This window comes from Anolis sagrei, chromosome 3 (assembly GCF_037176765.1).
Source record: "Anolis sagrei isolate rAnoSag1 chromosome 3, rAnoSag1.mat, whole genome shotgun sequence".
NCBI lineage: Eukaryota > Metazoa > Chordata > Lepidosauria > Squamata > Dactyloidae > Anolis > Anolis sagrei.
The window spans coordinates 32,991,869-33,008,068 of NC_090023.1; the positions used below are offsets into that span (position 1 = coordinate 32,991,869).

The following is a 16,200-nucleotide window of genomic DNA, read 5'->3' on the forward strand; positions in this document are numbered from 1 at the left end:
GTTTCTTTAAATTATCTGTTCTGAAACTGATTTTCTTAATGTCTAAAATCTTGAAAAGTATCATTGAAAGTCCTTTTGGTTTTGCATGTGCATTGATTGTTTGTCTTATAATGAGAAATCGCTTGTCTATTATTAGAAATCATAGTCCATAATGGAGAAGTATTTAAGTCAGGCATGGGCAAACTTTGGCCCTCCAGGTATTTTGGACTTCAACTCCCACAATTCCTAACAACCTAATGGTCCAAAACACATGGATGGCCAAAGTTTGCCCATGACTGATTTAAGTGGATGTGCAGAGTATCTAAAACTGGCATTTAAATTATCTTTGTACTTCTATATGCATATAAGCAAAAATAATTGGCCCGACTTCCAAATACATGCCAATCAGATCAATTTATTTTAACGGTATATTGTGCATATTTCACATTAATGACAGTGATGAAGTATTAATTTTTCAAAATACTAGTACATTTGTGAAGACATTTGGTCTTTGAATTGAGAATCTACCTTCAAGGTCCCTCTAGAAGCAATCTAGATACTCCCAAATGAAAAAATAATTTTCCACCAAGAAGCTAGTATAATTCTGGAGGTATTTGGCCACTGAATGGGAATCCATATTCAGATTGTCTCCTGAAGCTGAGCAGAAGTCCTTTGCTTAATTTTTTTTGATGTTTGTTGCATTGAAGGTTGTCGTTCTCTTAACAAACCTAAAATGTTCTAAATATAATTTTAGAAATGTAATTGTAAAGAGAGCATATATTTTAAGTATTTCAAGAACATAATTGTCACAATGAGACAAGACATGTTATCTGACTGGCCATTTTTACCTGGGCCCTCAACCCTTCACCTCCACATCACCCAGTGCTTGTTTCCTACTGGCTCAAATTTCCAGCTTTTTTGCACCTTGTATTTGGGAACCAATATGTTGGATGGAACTGCTGGAAGACCCACTCAAGGAAATATTATATGTGAGGATGGCATCCTTGTGTGCCCGGTTTTTCAGGGGAACCTGCTGTTTAGGGAAATCCAATGCATGAGGAGAGTTTTCCTCATGCATCTTTGTTGCCAGTGCAGTCTTGCCGACTTCCACATCTAAGCAATATTGAACATTGTCCTGAGTGTGAACATTACACCTGTAGTCTAATGCCTCTGGTAAATACTACATTGGAGAAGATTGCTGTAGAATGTGCTGTTGGTAGCAAAGGTTTCATTTTCACAAGTGAGATGGGCAGTAGGTTCTAAAACGAATGGCTTCAGTCTAACTGAAGAGGTTATGGGTTTTTTTTTAAGGCAAGAAACATGTTTATTTCTGTGCTTGAGAAAGCACTACTGGACTAAGGGTGCATTAACTATATAATTCTTCCATTATATGTTCTGTGCTACGCTAACAAGTATCAAGCTTTGTAATGGTAACTCCTAAGATTCACGATTCCAAGTCCAGCACACTCTAACTATCTTGCTATTCTGGCGGTCTCAAATGAGTGCTTACTATATAAATGCTACCAGCATAGTTGTAATAATAATAATAATAAACTTTCTTTATAACCCGCCACCATCTCCCCAAAGGGGACTTGGGGCAGCTAACATAAGGCCAAGCCCAAAAGTACAATACAGCAAAATAAAATACAAAATACAGACAACAAAAATTACATCGGAATAAAATAAGTACAGGAGCAAAATAAAATGAAGCAAATTAATATAATATACGAGGGGTATTTTTTAAGTAAGGTCTGTTTTGTTGTAGACACTAGCAGTTCGTGCGCATACCGCAACGAGCGCATGCGTCGTGTACCGGCATGCCTCAGGAACAACTGTGCTCAGTTTCTGCTCTGTAACTAACCTGTATGGTTCTGTTCTGTGCTTTAAAAATGTTTAAGACTATCAGCTCACCCTCCGCATGTGAGGTTCGCTCGCTTCAACTGAAGCCACCAAATCATCTGTAATCAAAGAAGGGCGACCGGAGCGGTCCTCATCATGGACGTTGTCACGGCCATCTTTGAATTGTCGTACCCACTTACGCACTTTGCTTTCACTCATAACAGTATCACCGTACACTTCACAAATCTGTCGATGAATTTCTGCAGCAGGGAGGTTCCTTGCTAACAAAAACTGTATCACTGAGTGAACCTCACATACGGAGGGTGAGTTGATATTCTTAAAAATATTTTAAAGCACAGAACAGAACCGTACAGGTTAGCTACAGAGCGGAAACTGAGCACAGTTGTTCTCGAGGCATGCCGGTACACGACGCACACACTCCTTGCGGTATGCGCATGAACTACTAGTGTCTACAACAAAACGGACCTTACTTAAAAAATACCCCTCGTAAAATCAAACAGAATGGGCAGGTCTAATGAACGGGGTAAAATGATAAAACCCTGGATGAGGTAGGAAAATAAAATATGTAATTGAGGGGAGCCCAAAAAGGATAAACAGTGAGGTAGGCATTCGGTTTAGGATGGGGGAAAGTGCATCATAGTTGTAGAAAAAATAGTGCAATACTCAATGTACTTAATTTGCACGGGGCAGACATTAAATTGCATAACATGCAAATTGGGCATTTGGCTTAGGAACTCTAGGATATGTCAAGCCTGGTTTAGTGATGTTAGTTCTTTTCATGTTGTAAGGAGTTACCTGTATTGCCAGTGAAACAACAAAAACAAAAAAGTAGCTATCCTCCTGGAATATTTCCAACTAAGGCATATGTCAGTAATAAGAACACAAATCAGCGAAGCCTGTGCTAAATTGCACCCATAGAATAAAACACCTCCTGCCCTGGCCCAGGAAAAAGGTATTCTGTGCCTTTGGGATATGGCTTGACAGTACATTTTAGGCTAAAATTTACCTTGATATATTTATTTGTTTGCTTCCAGCTTGGAACTCAGAATTAATGCTCAGCTTAGCTTTGGGGCCCAGTTCTGTGTTCTGTAATACACTGCAGTGGTTTATTACATGGCATAAAGCCAGGTTCCTTGCCTTAAGTCTCAATTAGTGAGAAAATGGGAACTCAGAATGCACATCAATCAGCTTGCTGTTCAGAACTTTTCTTTTCCTCTACTTCTTTCTTTCTTTGTCCAGTGGAATTGTTCATAAGGCACAATGCTCAGAACAACACAGTAGGCAACAGAAAATTTGTGACAGAACGGGTTTTGTGTGTTGGTTAAAATGGAACCAAATGGAACGCAAGGTCAGGATAAATTTAAAAGCCTATAAATGCACTTTAATGTACTTTCTGAATAGCCCTAGGATTGGTTTGAAATTACCACATTGTACATTGTGAACAGAGAGAGCTATAGCATTGACCCATACAGCATTATGAGTTAGGAAAGATATAGGGTAAAATGCCTAACAAATAAAAAGAAAATCCAGTTAAAACATTCTTAATGTATGGGTCACTGAGTCATTACATTTATTTCTTCAAGGTGTACCTTGAGACAGGGGTAAATAATGAAGCCCATGGTCACATATTGAATTGCTTGTATTTATTCATTAAAAGTGATATATTATAAATCATAGCAGTTAAACTGTGCATAGTCTTTTACCTTTTGCTTTTGTTTATGCTTCTGTCAGTTGTCTGAGCAGCCTTTGACTCTGAATCAACTCATAGGAAATGTGATAATTGTGCTACAAAATGCGAATACTTTCTTTAGCTCTTGAACTGTGACTCCTGAGAATGAGAGGAGAATCTGGCTACAGGTAGATTTAATATATTTGCATATTGTTTTTATCATTGTTTATAAACAGAAATAACTGGATAATAATAAAATGCTAAGTTAATTAAGGAGAAACAACAAATTCAAATAATGATGCTAAAAAGTGCAATTAACAATATAAAGAGATATGAGGGTGATCTGGCTGCGACATCTGTCACCTCATTGATCACCAAGGTTGATTCAGCTGATCTGGCTGGCTAGGCAGGTGTCCCCTTCCTCCCTCACCGTTCCATGTGTGTTCCTCCCGAAGCTGTGCGCTCGGTGGAAGAGGACAACCTCCCAGGTATAGAAGGAGTGTACCAAGGTCTCCAGCCTTTGGTCCCGGGTATATGATAGCTGCACTCCCCTGCTATAACCTCCAAACAATATAAAGAAAGAGTTATGTGTCCCTGATGTAATAATGCTTCCCTTACAACAGTGATTCCCAACCTTTGAGCCACCAAGTATTTTGGACTTCAGCTCCCAAAGTTCCTAACAGCTGGTAAGCTGGTTGGGATTTCTGGGAGTTGAAGTCCACAACACCCAGAGGCCCAAAGATTGGGAACCACTGCCTTACAAATAACCACATAACTGTAGTGGAGCACATAACTTGCTTGGTGGAGTGGGAAAGCCCATCTGCTCATTTATTTAAAAGACAAATACAGCATAGAAATATAATGGTGAACTAAAGGACACTTTATTAACTATTTAGCTCTGTTATGCAGCTGGGCTGCATGGTGTGGTACACCCCACATCAAACCAATACATTCCTATAATACATTGCTCTCAACAGGCATATGACTATCATTGTCCCTCTCCATATCCACCTGGGCAAAATAGCTGACTAATTCAACTGCACGGAAGATCAACACCTCTTTGTCTCATGCATATCTTCTTATGTCCATGAGATTATTCCCCTTTCTTTTAGCAAACCCAAATCATTTCTACCTAAATGGAATAACAAGAACTTTGGAGGGGGACCAGCCTTCTCTTCAATCATTAATGAAAGGAAATTCTGCCAGCAGAAGCCCCTCCTCTTCCCAACTATTAATTTACTGCCAGCTCATTGAGCCAAAACTAATATCTGACAGCTGTTGTTTATACCCAATAACAGTAACCCAAAAAACAATGTTATGGCCTCAGATCAGCAAATGGCTCTGGACCAATTGGCATCTGATACCTGAAAAACAAACATTAACAGCAGCATATTATGATCATTCCTTGAAAGTTTCTCCCAATATAAGAAACTGTCAAGAGATTAATATAATTCATACAACAATAGGATACCACCTTTCCACATTCTTAAGAGCTGTAGGTTCATAACCAATAGCAATGCTGTAGATGTTGCACAGCACATAAACAGAGGCAAGGCTTCCCTCTTTTTTTATCTCCGGCATCTGAAGGCTGTGCTTGACTCAGGCATTGGGAGGTGCTGTTGTTCCGTGTTTCCATGCCAAGGAGCCTGTTGTCCGTGGATGTCTTCCTGATCAAATTGCCAGCATGTCTTCAGGGGCACCTCCCTCCATCCCCCACTAAAGCAGTGCCTATATATCTACTCACGTTGCTGTTTTCAAACTGCTAAGTTATCAGAAGCTATGGCTGATAGTGGGAGCTCACCGCAACCTGCTGCTTGAACTGCCAACCTTCCGGTCGTCTATATCTTCTATAGCTGGCAGTTTAACTTGCTGTGAAACAAATGAGTCCAAAATGTGTGACTTTCCGAACCAATTTGTTTGAGTGCTGTTTGCGAGCATGCAAAACTGGTATTTGGTGAGAGGAGTATAATCTTGGTGAACACAAAGGGGTCCCTTCTTTCCACTGTTCCATAAAGGTTTTTAAAGCTACTGCTTTTAAAGCTACTGCAGGACAAAACAATGCTGCTAAGATGGATGTCTGTTCCTTTCCTAAGTTGATCAGTCTTCAGTCACCACACCCTAGTGTTTGACTCCCCAGGAAGCACAAACCCTGAAACTCTAATTTCTGGAAAAATCTCCTTTCACGAATACTACCAATTCAGAGATATGAAGTGCACCAAATAGCAGCAGCACATAAATCCACTTCAGAGCTATCAATGCAAATCCCAGATTACATTATCACAGGTTAAATACTGCCTTTTATTCCCGTGATGAACAATCTGCAGCTTTCACATTTTTTTCAATCAAAAATCACCAGAAAAATCATAATTTCATAGCTTTGCTAAAAATGCCATTTTGCCTCTGATGTAACATGGAAATGAGTCTCCCCCCCTCCCCCAAGAAACATAATATTGCATAAGTGTTGGGTACTTGCATTGGCCATGACTGATATCCTACTCTATGATAACTCCTATGTGGGGAAGACTAAATCTATTGGCCTTTGAACTTCACCCCTCCAAACATCCACAACCCAAAAGCATTACCTCTTTCTTGTGTTTGGCCTCGGGATCTAGCCACTAAAACCTCTCTGTCCATTTGCAGAACAGAGCATCAGCAGTGCTATTATTTACACCAAGAATATGTCTAACTGGGAACAAGATATTACATTGAAAGCATTATAAGGTGAAAGGCCATATGAGCTGCATGACCCCCTTAATCGGATGCCAAAGAGTAAATCACCTGAACAGATGCCATGTTTTTGTAGCAAAATGAATTCTAGGAGTTAAACAGTTCTCATGTTGATGGAAGAATACAATGATTACTTTCACAAAGAATTCATAAAATGTAAGGGCCTTGGTAATTCTACCATTTCTATTCCTCTGGCCAATCACTAGCACACCAATGCCCTCTGAAATATATAGCAAAACCAGAAGTCCCTGCAGCATCCACATTAATGTGAAACTTGGTTTCAACCTATTTCTTTACTCTCAAAAATGATACACCATTAAACGTTCTGATAAGTGTTTCCCAAACTATCAACTTACCCTCATATCCATAGTACCTCCTAACTAATGATGCTGGTTTTCACTTCCATCTAGCATTTCCTAAATGTTTCAGAAATGCTCAAGTTGTGACAGTGAATGTACAGGCAGAATTCAAATGCTCAGCAGGCTTTTCAAATTGCTTAAGTGTCATTTTATTTCTAGATCCTGCCTCAGACACGTTTACTTTCATGTTCATCCATTTATCCTGAGGTCGCCTACAGTGCTGCTTATCCATATCCAATTCTAAAAATGTACATTTAACTGGAAGCCAGACTGCCTTTTCATGTGCCAAAGACATATTCACAAATTATGTAAAATCCTGCATCAGCATTTTAGCTGATGGTTGGCAGTTTGAATCTGTGGAGCAGGCTGAGCTCCCACTGTTAGGCCCAGCTTCTACCAACCTAGCGATTCGAAAGCATGCAAATGTGAGTAGATGAATAGGTACTGCTCTGGCAGGAAAATAACGGTGCTCCATGCAGTCATGGTGGCCCCATGACCTTGGAGGTGTCTACAGACAACACCAGCTTTTCAGCTTAGAAATGGAGATGAGTCGAACACAGCTAGACTTAATGTCAGGGGAAACCTTTCCTTTACTTTATCATCATTTTAGTAACCTAGTTCGATGACCAGTGTTCAGTTGCTGATTGTACAGTCCCCTGAACTGAGATTTACGGTCTAAAAAGACATGATACACAAGAAAAAGCGATGGAAGTGAAAGAGATTAGGTCCAGTGGATGTTGCTGTTGTTCTGTCCCTTTGAGGCCATAGCAGTGGTAATTGGGACGGAGGAGGGCTTTTCATCAATTGCTGGGCCTAGGTAAGATAGAGCTGTCCATGCCTGTTCTTCTTTCTTTGTGGAGTACACAACAGTTAACAATGGGATGGAGGAAGGGTTTTTCCTCAGCTGCTGGCTCTAGGCATGGTGAAGTTGTACCTGCCTGTGTGTATTGCCAGCATGCCCTGTGAATAAGACATCCTGCAGATAATGAACGGTTTAATTTAAAAGCTCAGCCTTAGTCATAAAACATGCAAATGCAAACAGGACATTGAGTACCCTACACAGATACCTAATAACTGAAAATCCAAAAGATGAACATGAAGTAAACAATGGCACATTTTGCTAACCCAGTTCCAACTTTACATCCATCACCTTACTCACAATCAGGTCAAATTATGTGTGTTTAACTGTGCAGAGCTCACTGAGTAGGGTTTGTTCACTGAGATTCCTCTACAGTAGAACGGGTGGTGTATAAAGCTTGAGTTCACCTACTATCCCAGCAGTCATGCTCTTAGATTGGAAATGAAATCTGAAAGGGTACCTTATTCCTTCCTGCACTCCTTTCCTTCTCTATCATCTTCCTGACAATATTCTCCACCCCCTGAACAGAATTTGACATATTAAAAGGGTTCTGAATGCTGGTATACAGAGTCCAGTAATAAAACTGAAATCCATATTTTAAAAAATCCCAGGATCTCTAGGGTATCAGTGTGATAAAACTAAACAATTCAGGTAGAGAAATTGGACTTGGGCCCTTTTCAGCAAATTCACTGAAAGTTCTTCCCTTGTTGTTGTTGCCATGTTGTTCCCCACCAAATCTTTTGCCTATCCTTTGCATATGTAGTGTAGTGATACTTTCCTCAACAGATTGAATACTGGTGCCTATCTTTCCATGGGTATCAATAACATGTACCTAGGGAACTAACTTCTCAGCAAAGCAGGCAAGATTGAATTGCCTGTCCTACCTGAGTGCAATGAGCAGCACTAACTTGAAACAAAACAAGGGCCTACTATGAGTCTTGTCTCCCTAACTCAGTGGTTCCCAACCTTTGGTCCTACAGATATTTTGAACTTCAGCTCCCACAATTCCTCACAATCTAGCTGGGATTTCTGGGAGTTGAAGTCCAAAACAACTGGAGGACCAAAAGCTGGAAATCACTGCTGTAACGACCTTACAGGAGTCATAATTTGCATCCAAAGCTGCAGTTGAATCTGATCCCAGCAAAGAGCTGGGTTCGTACCTGTATGCATGCAAAAAGGCAGTATCATGCTTCAACTGTGCTGGCTCAGCTGAATCAACATTTCTCCTATGGATTATGTCAAGACACCAGGTATGTCAAAAAGCATGTCAAGGTAGAGTTTTACTAGCCACAGCTTTAACAATAAGGTAACCAGGCAACCAGGTAGACCACATCTTCTCAATTTTCCACTTCCTTAACTTCCTTTTATCTTTTTTATCCTCTTATCCTTCTCCAGCTCCTAACATATAAAGAGAACACATCAATTATTTACAACACCATATTGCATCTAGTGGCTGAGAGAAAATGGGCACCTAAAGAGTTTGCTCAAGGAATCTTCCTATAGACAGGATATGCCCAAGAAGTTCCTGCTTGAATAACATTCATCTTTAGTGAATCACCCTGTCCCAAAACTAGTTCTCATTCAGGATATCATTTTCCAATTGGTACATTTGACCCAGATGTATAAGATGATGTAAATGCCTAGTAAAGTGATAGAATAGCGGTGGCTGATTTCAGGGTCAACATGATCATGGCTGTGAGTGAAGTTGTGGATGTACCACAAGCTATCGTAAGTCTTTAAACAGATGGATATTAGAGGAATTTTCTGGTTTGTTTGCATCAGGACTTTAGATGATACAGCAGTTTGCCCTTCATTCACATCTGATTCAACAGATCCAACTAAAACATAATTTCAGCAGTAACATGAACAGTATTAAGTATATTACAGTGCTGCCTTTCTGCACCTTATGAGGGGACTGACCTGGTGTCACCCTCTGTTCTGCTGCCTGCAGTCTTGCCAGAAAAAAAAAATCTAGATCCCAATTTATATTTGAGGAGCATACCAGTGCATATACTAAACATTTATGGCAGACTTGCTTAGTGGACGAATTGCCATTTGACTGTTCTTGCCTATGCACCCAAATATTTGAGTGAAAGCTGTTTGCTGATTGAAATATTTCTCAAAGATCTTAACAATGTGTGTGTATCTTAGGCACACACATTCACATGCAAATGTATACACAAAATATAGTCCAATCATAGGGTTATCTACACTGTAAAATTCATGCAGTTTTCCACAACTTTTAAGAATGATTCCTATGGAATCATGGGACTTGTAGTTTTATAAGATATTATCCTTTTTCTTCCAAAGACTGCGGATGCCTCACCAAACCAGAATTCCCAGGGTTCCATAGCATTGAGCTTTAGTAGTTAAAGTGTTGTCAAACAGCATTAATTCTATAGTGTACATGCATCCAAGATTGCCTGTCTAAGAAAGCTATGTTATAGCTGCTACTATTATAAATGTTATAAATGTTATAATTAGAACTAACAGTTGTGTGTAGTGATTGTACTTTATTATAGTATTCATTCCCACCTAACTGACCAAAAAGTGGTGGCTGTAATGTTGGGAGATAGATAGTAGAATAACCCCTTCGCATTTATATAGGAAGGCTGATTCCCCACACCACCACCCAGTAAACCTCTCAAGCTTCAGACAGAATGGTAAATAAATAATAAATGGTGGCTGAGATACTGAAATTGTGGGGATACAACCAACAGCGCTGCAGTAGCTTGTACTACTACACTGCCTACGTATGCCCAATTGGAACGTGCAAATTACATTGCTACAGTTGCTATCTCCATTGCCACTGCTGAAATAGAGATTTAAGAAGACTGCTGATAGTAGTACCAAAATGTGACCTAGTTTGTCTTCTATATTAACTACCTCATCACGCTAAAGCAGTGGTTCCCAATCTTTTTTGGTCAGGGGCCACTTTCCAACATTAGTACCAAAAGGGTTACAAATCTGTTTTTGGTCAACTTTAGATTCGGTTTGGGGTGCTGATTCAGAAAATTGCATTAAATAGACTACATCAGATCTAGTTTCTGATACAGAACGCATGCCATGGTCAGCGACAGGGAAGGGGTGACAGGTCGCATGAAAGGAGCAGAAATAAAATAAATAAAGAGGAACAAGGCTCGCAGACCAGATTTTCATCCTCGCGGACCAGTGCCAACAGGTTAAGAACCACTGCACTAGAGAATTGATCCTCTTTAAATACAGTTTCTACTTCCTTCAGAATTCTGGGGCTTGTAGTTTAGCATATGGGACTTTAAACTGCTCAGGCAGTCAGGTCCTGGGCCTCACTAAATTACAAACCCCAGAATTTTGCAGGAGGCAGTAATCGTATTTAAAAGGGATACATGCTCTGGTGTGATGAGGCTATTAGAGTCTTCTCCCAATGTTGAGCAATGATGAAACTGGAGGAAGGATTGGTGGAGCTGAGTTTTGCCTTCTCCCTTCTAGCAACATGACAATTAACATCCTAGTGTTTCCTGTCTTTTCTTCCTCCTTCTGGGAAAGCAGATGATATGGAGATAAGGGGACAGATTTCGACACTGGAGGGATGTATATAATTTACAAAATGGATAGTGATTTTCTGTTAGTTGGTTTATTTCCCCCATCCTTTGTACTTTTTGTGTTAATTTTTAACCTGATTTCTTTCCTTTCAGTGGGTGGAGTGAGTGAGAAATTGGGTTTTCCAAAATACAGTGGAGTCTCGCTTTCCCAACATAAACAGGCCTGCAGAACGTTGGATAAGCGAAAATGTTGGATAATAAGGAGGGATTAAGGGAAAACCTATTAAATGTCAAATTACGTTAAGATTTTACAAATTAAGCACCAAAACATCAGGTTTTACAACAAATCGACAGAAAAAGCAGTTCAGTACATGGTAATGTTATGTAGTAATTACTGTATTTAGAACCAAAACATCGCAATGTATTGAAAAAGCTGTGAATCTGGGTAGGAGGCAGGCTGCATTGGATAATACAGAATGTTGGATGACTGAAGCTTGGATAAGTGAGACTCTACTGTACATACACTTGTTTCCCTCTCTTCCAAGATCAAAATAGGGATATGAAGTAGTGGTGAAATTATGAATGTTGTTTTCCTCTGCATACTGTTAGAGGTGTAGTAGTCTGGCACAAACTTAGCACTAGGTGAGAATCGGTGGAGTTCATATAAATGTCCCTTTTGCAATGAGTGCACAGTAAACATTTTTTAAAAACCTGTTTTGATCTCTGTGTAATGTAATGACACATTTTTACGAGTGTTTTTACAGAAACAATAATCCCTCAAAATACCTAAATCGGTGTATGCTGTGATAGGATAATTATCACATGACAAACCACAGGGACTCTTCGTTTACATAAACAAGTGACTTGTGCTCAGCTGCTATCTTACATTAAATGTATTTTCTTGTGTTTTTTTTTTCTGTACTCGAATATGTCATATGGGTCTAGGTATTTAAGTCTCAAGCTGGGGGTATGTGAAGTAAAGACAAATTCTTTAAAACTTCCCTATAACCATAGCTAATATTACTATTACTAAAATAGTATCTTTAGTTTTATCTTTCATCTTGGTCCCAGAGTGATTTGCCTTTGGAAAGAAAAGAAAATAACTAGGTCATTCCCATTGCCTCTGGCTAATCTAGACATATACAACACAAAGCTGCCTTGTGTTTTAATACAAAACAAAATCAGCCCTGTCTCTCTCCCTATTCTCCTCACTGATAGCTCGTGGTACAAAAGGTACAATATGATAATTGTATTTTTGGGTTTCTCCAATTCCCATGGATAGCAACCAGTCAAGGGGAACAAGGAAACCTGTAATGCACTTACACCATTCACTGAATTTCATATTCCTAGATGCTGTAGGAGACAAAGCAAAGAGGGAGTGTTGGATCTTGTAAAAGCCATACATGTTACATTCTGGTTTGGCTGTGCAACCTCAATTTATCTAACTTCTAAGCTTCTCCAACTGTGGCATTGATCTGTATGGAAGTTGATCAGTGTGTTGTCGAAGGCTTTCATGACCGGAATCCCTGGGTTGCTGTGAGTTTTCCTGACTGTATGGCCATGTTCCAGAAGCATTCAGGAGAGAATGGCCATATAGCCCGGAAAACTCACAGCAACCCAAGTTGATCTCTGCTCCCACAAAGTCTTAATATCTGTTGATTCGCTTTCCCAAGGTGATTACAAGAAAAAACCAAACATACCTCAAAAGAAGCCAAGATATAAACAATAATTATGCCCACACACTCTGTGCTGCTTCTTCCTTTCTCCTCTGCATTCTGCCATTGGAAACTGCCTGGATTATTTAGCTATAATGTCATGCTATGTGTGCCCTGTTACTGCTGAATAATTTACTTGTTTCCAGTTTAGGCTACTGTAGTTAGTCAGCAAAGGAAAATGTGTTTAATAGGATGAAAGGTCTGTTATCTAAGCAGGCCATTATGTCAATTTTTAAATATTTGAATTAGTACTGCTCTGTCTACATCTTAATGTGCTTGCTTGCCTTTTAGTACCCATTGTAAAACAGACCTGGGAAGGAGAGGCCACTCTTATTGAATATTACAGTGATTTTGCAGAGAGTTCAATACCCACTGTTGATTTAGGAGTGCCAAACACTGAAAGAGGTGAGTATGTAATTAATACAATATAATGTGTGGTGTATTAAATACAGATAATATTATCCTTGATTAGTATACTGCCTTTTTGTAATGTCTGCTGGTATGATCTCCAATGTGAGATAGGCTTTTGCTGAGGAGCCAGACTAAATGCACCAAGCAGTTACTAGAAACAGCAGCAGTAGTAGGGAGTGACATTGGTGGAGCATCTCTCAGAGACAATGGCATTGGCATCATTGCTAACGGTTGTTAGTACTGATCGGAAGGAGGCACATTAAATCCCTTTTGAATGTATTTAACCATGAAACCCTTTGATGGCACAATCCAAAATGAAACAAGAGCTAGTGACAAAAGATGAGACCTAGGTTGGAAAGAACTCAAAAAACTACTGGGGTATACCAGAAGACAACTACAAGTAGTAGTGTAGCTAACAACACAACTGAGGAGAAAAGAAAGCCCAGTGCTTCAAAAGAGGTTACTAAGAATATGGAATGTGAGACTTAAAAATCGAAGGAAGCTAGACATCATGAAACAAGAAATGAAATATATAAACATTGGAGTACTTGGCGTGAGCAAGATAAATTGTACAAGAATGGGACATTTTGAGTCCCATGCTTCCTGAATCACTCTTCATGTTTAGGTCATTTTCAAACTCATTTCTTTAGTACAAGGATGAGGAAGGTCTACCTGGCCGAGGAATGTATTCACTTTCAGAGATGTTCTTCAGGGCTGCATTCTACTGGTAACCCAAGCCAAAACTGAAATTGTATGTCTGCTTCTAGTTTCCTTTCTTTGCATGCATTTTTAATTACAGTGCTGCCCACAATAGTTTATTTCGGCACAAAACTCCCCACCCCCATTTTAACGTGGTTTAATGTTGAAATGCTTTGTTAAAAGTTTTTGTGTGTGTTTTGGGTCTCTTTTTAGAGAGCTAAAACAGGATGAGATGATGATGATGATGATTAATGTTTTAACATGGTTTTATTGTATGCCAGCTTGGGTAGAACTTTGATCAGAAATCTGGTTCTAACTAAAAAGTTAAATAAAAATGGTACCAGCCCCATAAAATAGCCCATGGTACAATACATAATGAGAAGACAGGAAAGCTTGGAGAAGATAATGGTGATGGGGAAAATGGAAGGAAAAAAGAAGAGGGGCCGACCAAGGGAAAGATGGATGGATGTTATCCTTGAAGTGGCAGTCTTGACCTTGAAGGAGCTGGGGGTGGCCACGACCGAGAAGGAACTCTGGCATGGGCTTGTCCATAAGGTCACGAAGAGTCAGAAGTGACTGAACAAATAAACAACAACAAACAATGCATAAATTTAGAAAACCAATCCTTCAAATGTTCCTTTATGCAGCTTAGATCTATTCTACTAATATAAATATTCTGTCTCCACCAGTCTCATAATTAAGTGGCTGGCTTGACCTTGAATGAGCTGGGGGTGGCGAAGGCCGACAGTGAGCTCTGGCATGGGCTGGTTCATGAAGTCACAAAAAGTCGGAAGTGACTGAACAAATAAAGAACAACAAACAATACATAATTTTAGAAAACTAATTCAAATGTTCCTGGATAGTTTAGACCTATTCTACTAATATACATATTCTGTCTCCACAGTCTCCTGGTTATAGGATATATCAGATTATGATAGATTTTTATATCCCTAGCAAAGAACCTCAGCCAATTCAACCTGAGGTTATTGGTGCATTAAGCACTAGATATATATCCAGGAATAATAGCCAACGATGTCTATCATATATTCAAACTCAGCATTTTTATAGTAAAGTTTTAAAAAAGAATTTTTATGCATTATATTCATTAGCTTTGAACGGATAACATTTACTTTCCTAGAATACGTGAAATCACTGAATTAAATTCCCTTATCCTGTATTTGTTTATTTTATATGTTTTATTACATAATATGTTTTGTAAAATGAGCAAATCCTATTTTCCATTAGCAATGGATTTTTTTGTTCTAGAGAAAAATATGTCCCAATATCATTTTGAACCATTTAGAACCAGACATCCTGAGGAGTGAGGTTGAATGGGCCTTAAGAAGCATTGCTAACAACAAGGCAGCAGGAGACGACGGGATCCCAGCTGAACTGTTTAAAATCTTAAAAGATGATGCTGTCAAGGTGATGCATGCCATATGCCAGCAAATATGGAAAACACAAGAATGGCCATCAGACTGGAAAAAATCAACTTATATCCCCATACCAAAAAAGGGAAATGCGAAGGACTGCTCCAACTTCCGTACAGTGGCCCTTATTTCTCATGCCAGTAAGGTAATGCTCAAGATCCTGCAAGGAAGACTCCAGCAATACATGGAGCGAGAGTTGCCAGATGTTCAAGCTGGGTTTAGAAAAGGCAGAGGAACGAGAGACCAGATTGCCAATATCCGCTGGATAATGGAGAAAGGCAGGGAGTTTCAGAAAAACATCTACTTCTGCTTCATTGACTATTCTAAAGCCTTTGACTGTGTGGATCATAATAAATTGTGGCAAGTTCTTGGTGGTATGGGGATACCAAGTCACCTTGTCTCTCTCCTGAGGAATCTGTACAAGGACCAAGTAGCAACAGTCAGAACTGACCACGGAACAACAGACTGGTTCAAGATTGGGAAAGGCGTCCGGCAAGGCTGCATCCTCTCACCCAACCTTTTTAACTTGTATGCAGAACACATCATGCGATGTGCGGGGCTGGATGAATGCAAAGCTGGGGTGAAAATTGCTGGAAGAAACATTAACAACCTCAGATATGCAGATGACACCACCCTGATGGCCGAAAGCTAGGAGGAGCTGAGGAGCCTTCTAATCAAGGTGAAAGAAGAAAGTGCAAAAGCCGGGTTGCAGCTAAACGTCAAAAAAACCAAGATTATGGCAACAAGAATGATTGACAACTGGAAAATAAAGGGAGAAACCGTGGAGGCTGTGACAGACTTTGTATTTCTAGGTGCAAAGATTACTGCAGATGCAGACTGTGGCCAGGAAATCAGAAGACGCTTACTTCTTGGGAGGAGAGCAATGTCCAGTCTCGATAAAATAGTGAAGAGTAGAGACATCAGACTGGCAACAAAGATCCGCCTAGTCGAAGCCATGGTATTCCCTGTAG

The 16,200-nt window shown here is 39.7% G+C and overlaps 1 protein-coding gene across 1 annotated transcript in view; it reads left to right on the forward strand.

The window, feature by feature from the left end:
• Nucleotides 1-16,200, forward strand: part of B3GLCT (beta 3-glucosyltransferase) — a 146,167-nt gene that overhangs the window by 104,023 nt on the left and 25,944 nt on the right. The window contains exon 11 of the mRNA XM_067466595.1: nt 12,981-13,094. Within this exon, the coding sequence (XP_067322696.1) occupies nt 12,981-13,094 (114 nt within the window). The remainder of the gene's footprint in view (nt 1-12,980; nt 13,095-16,200) is intronic.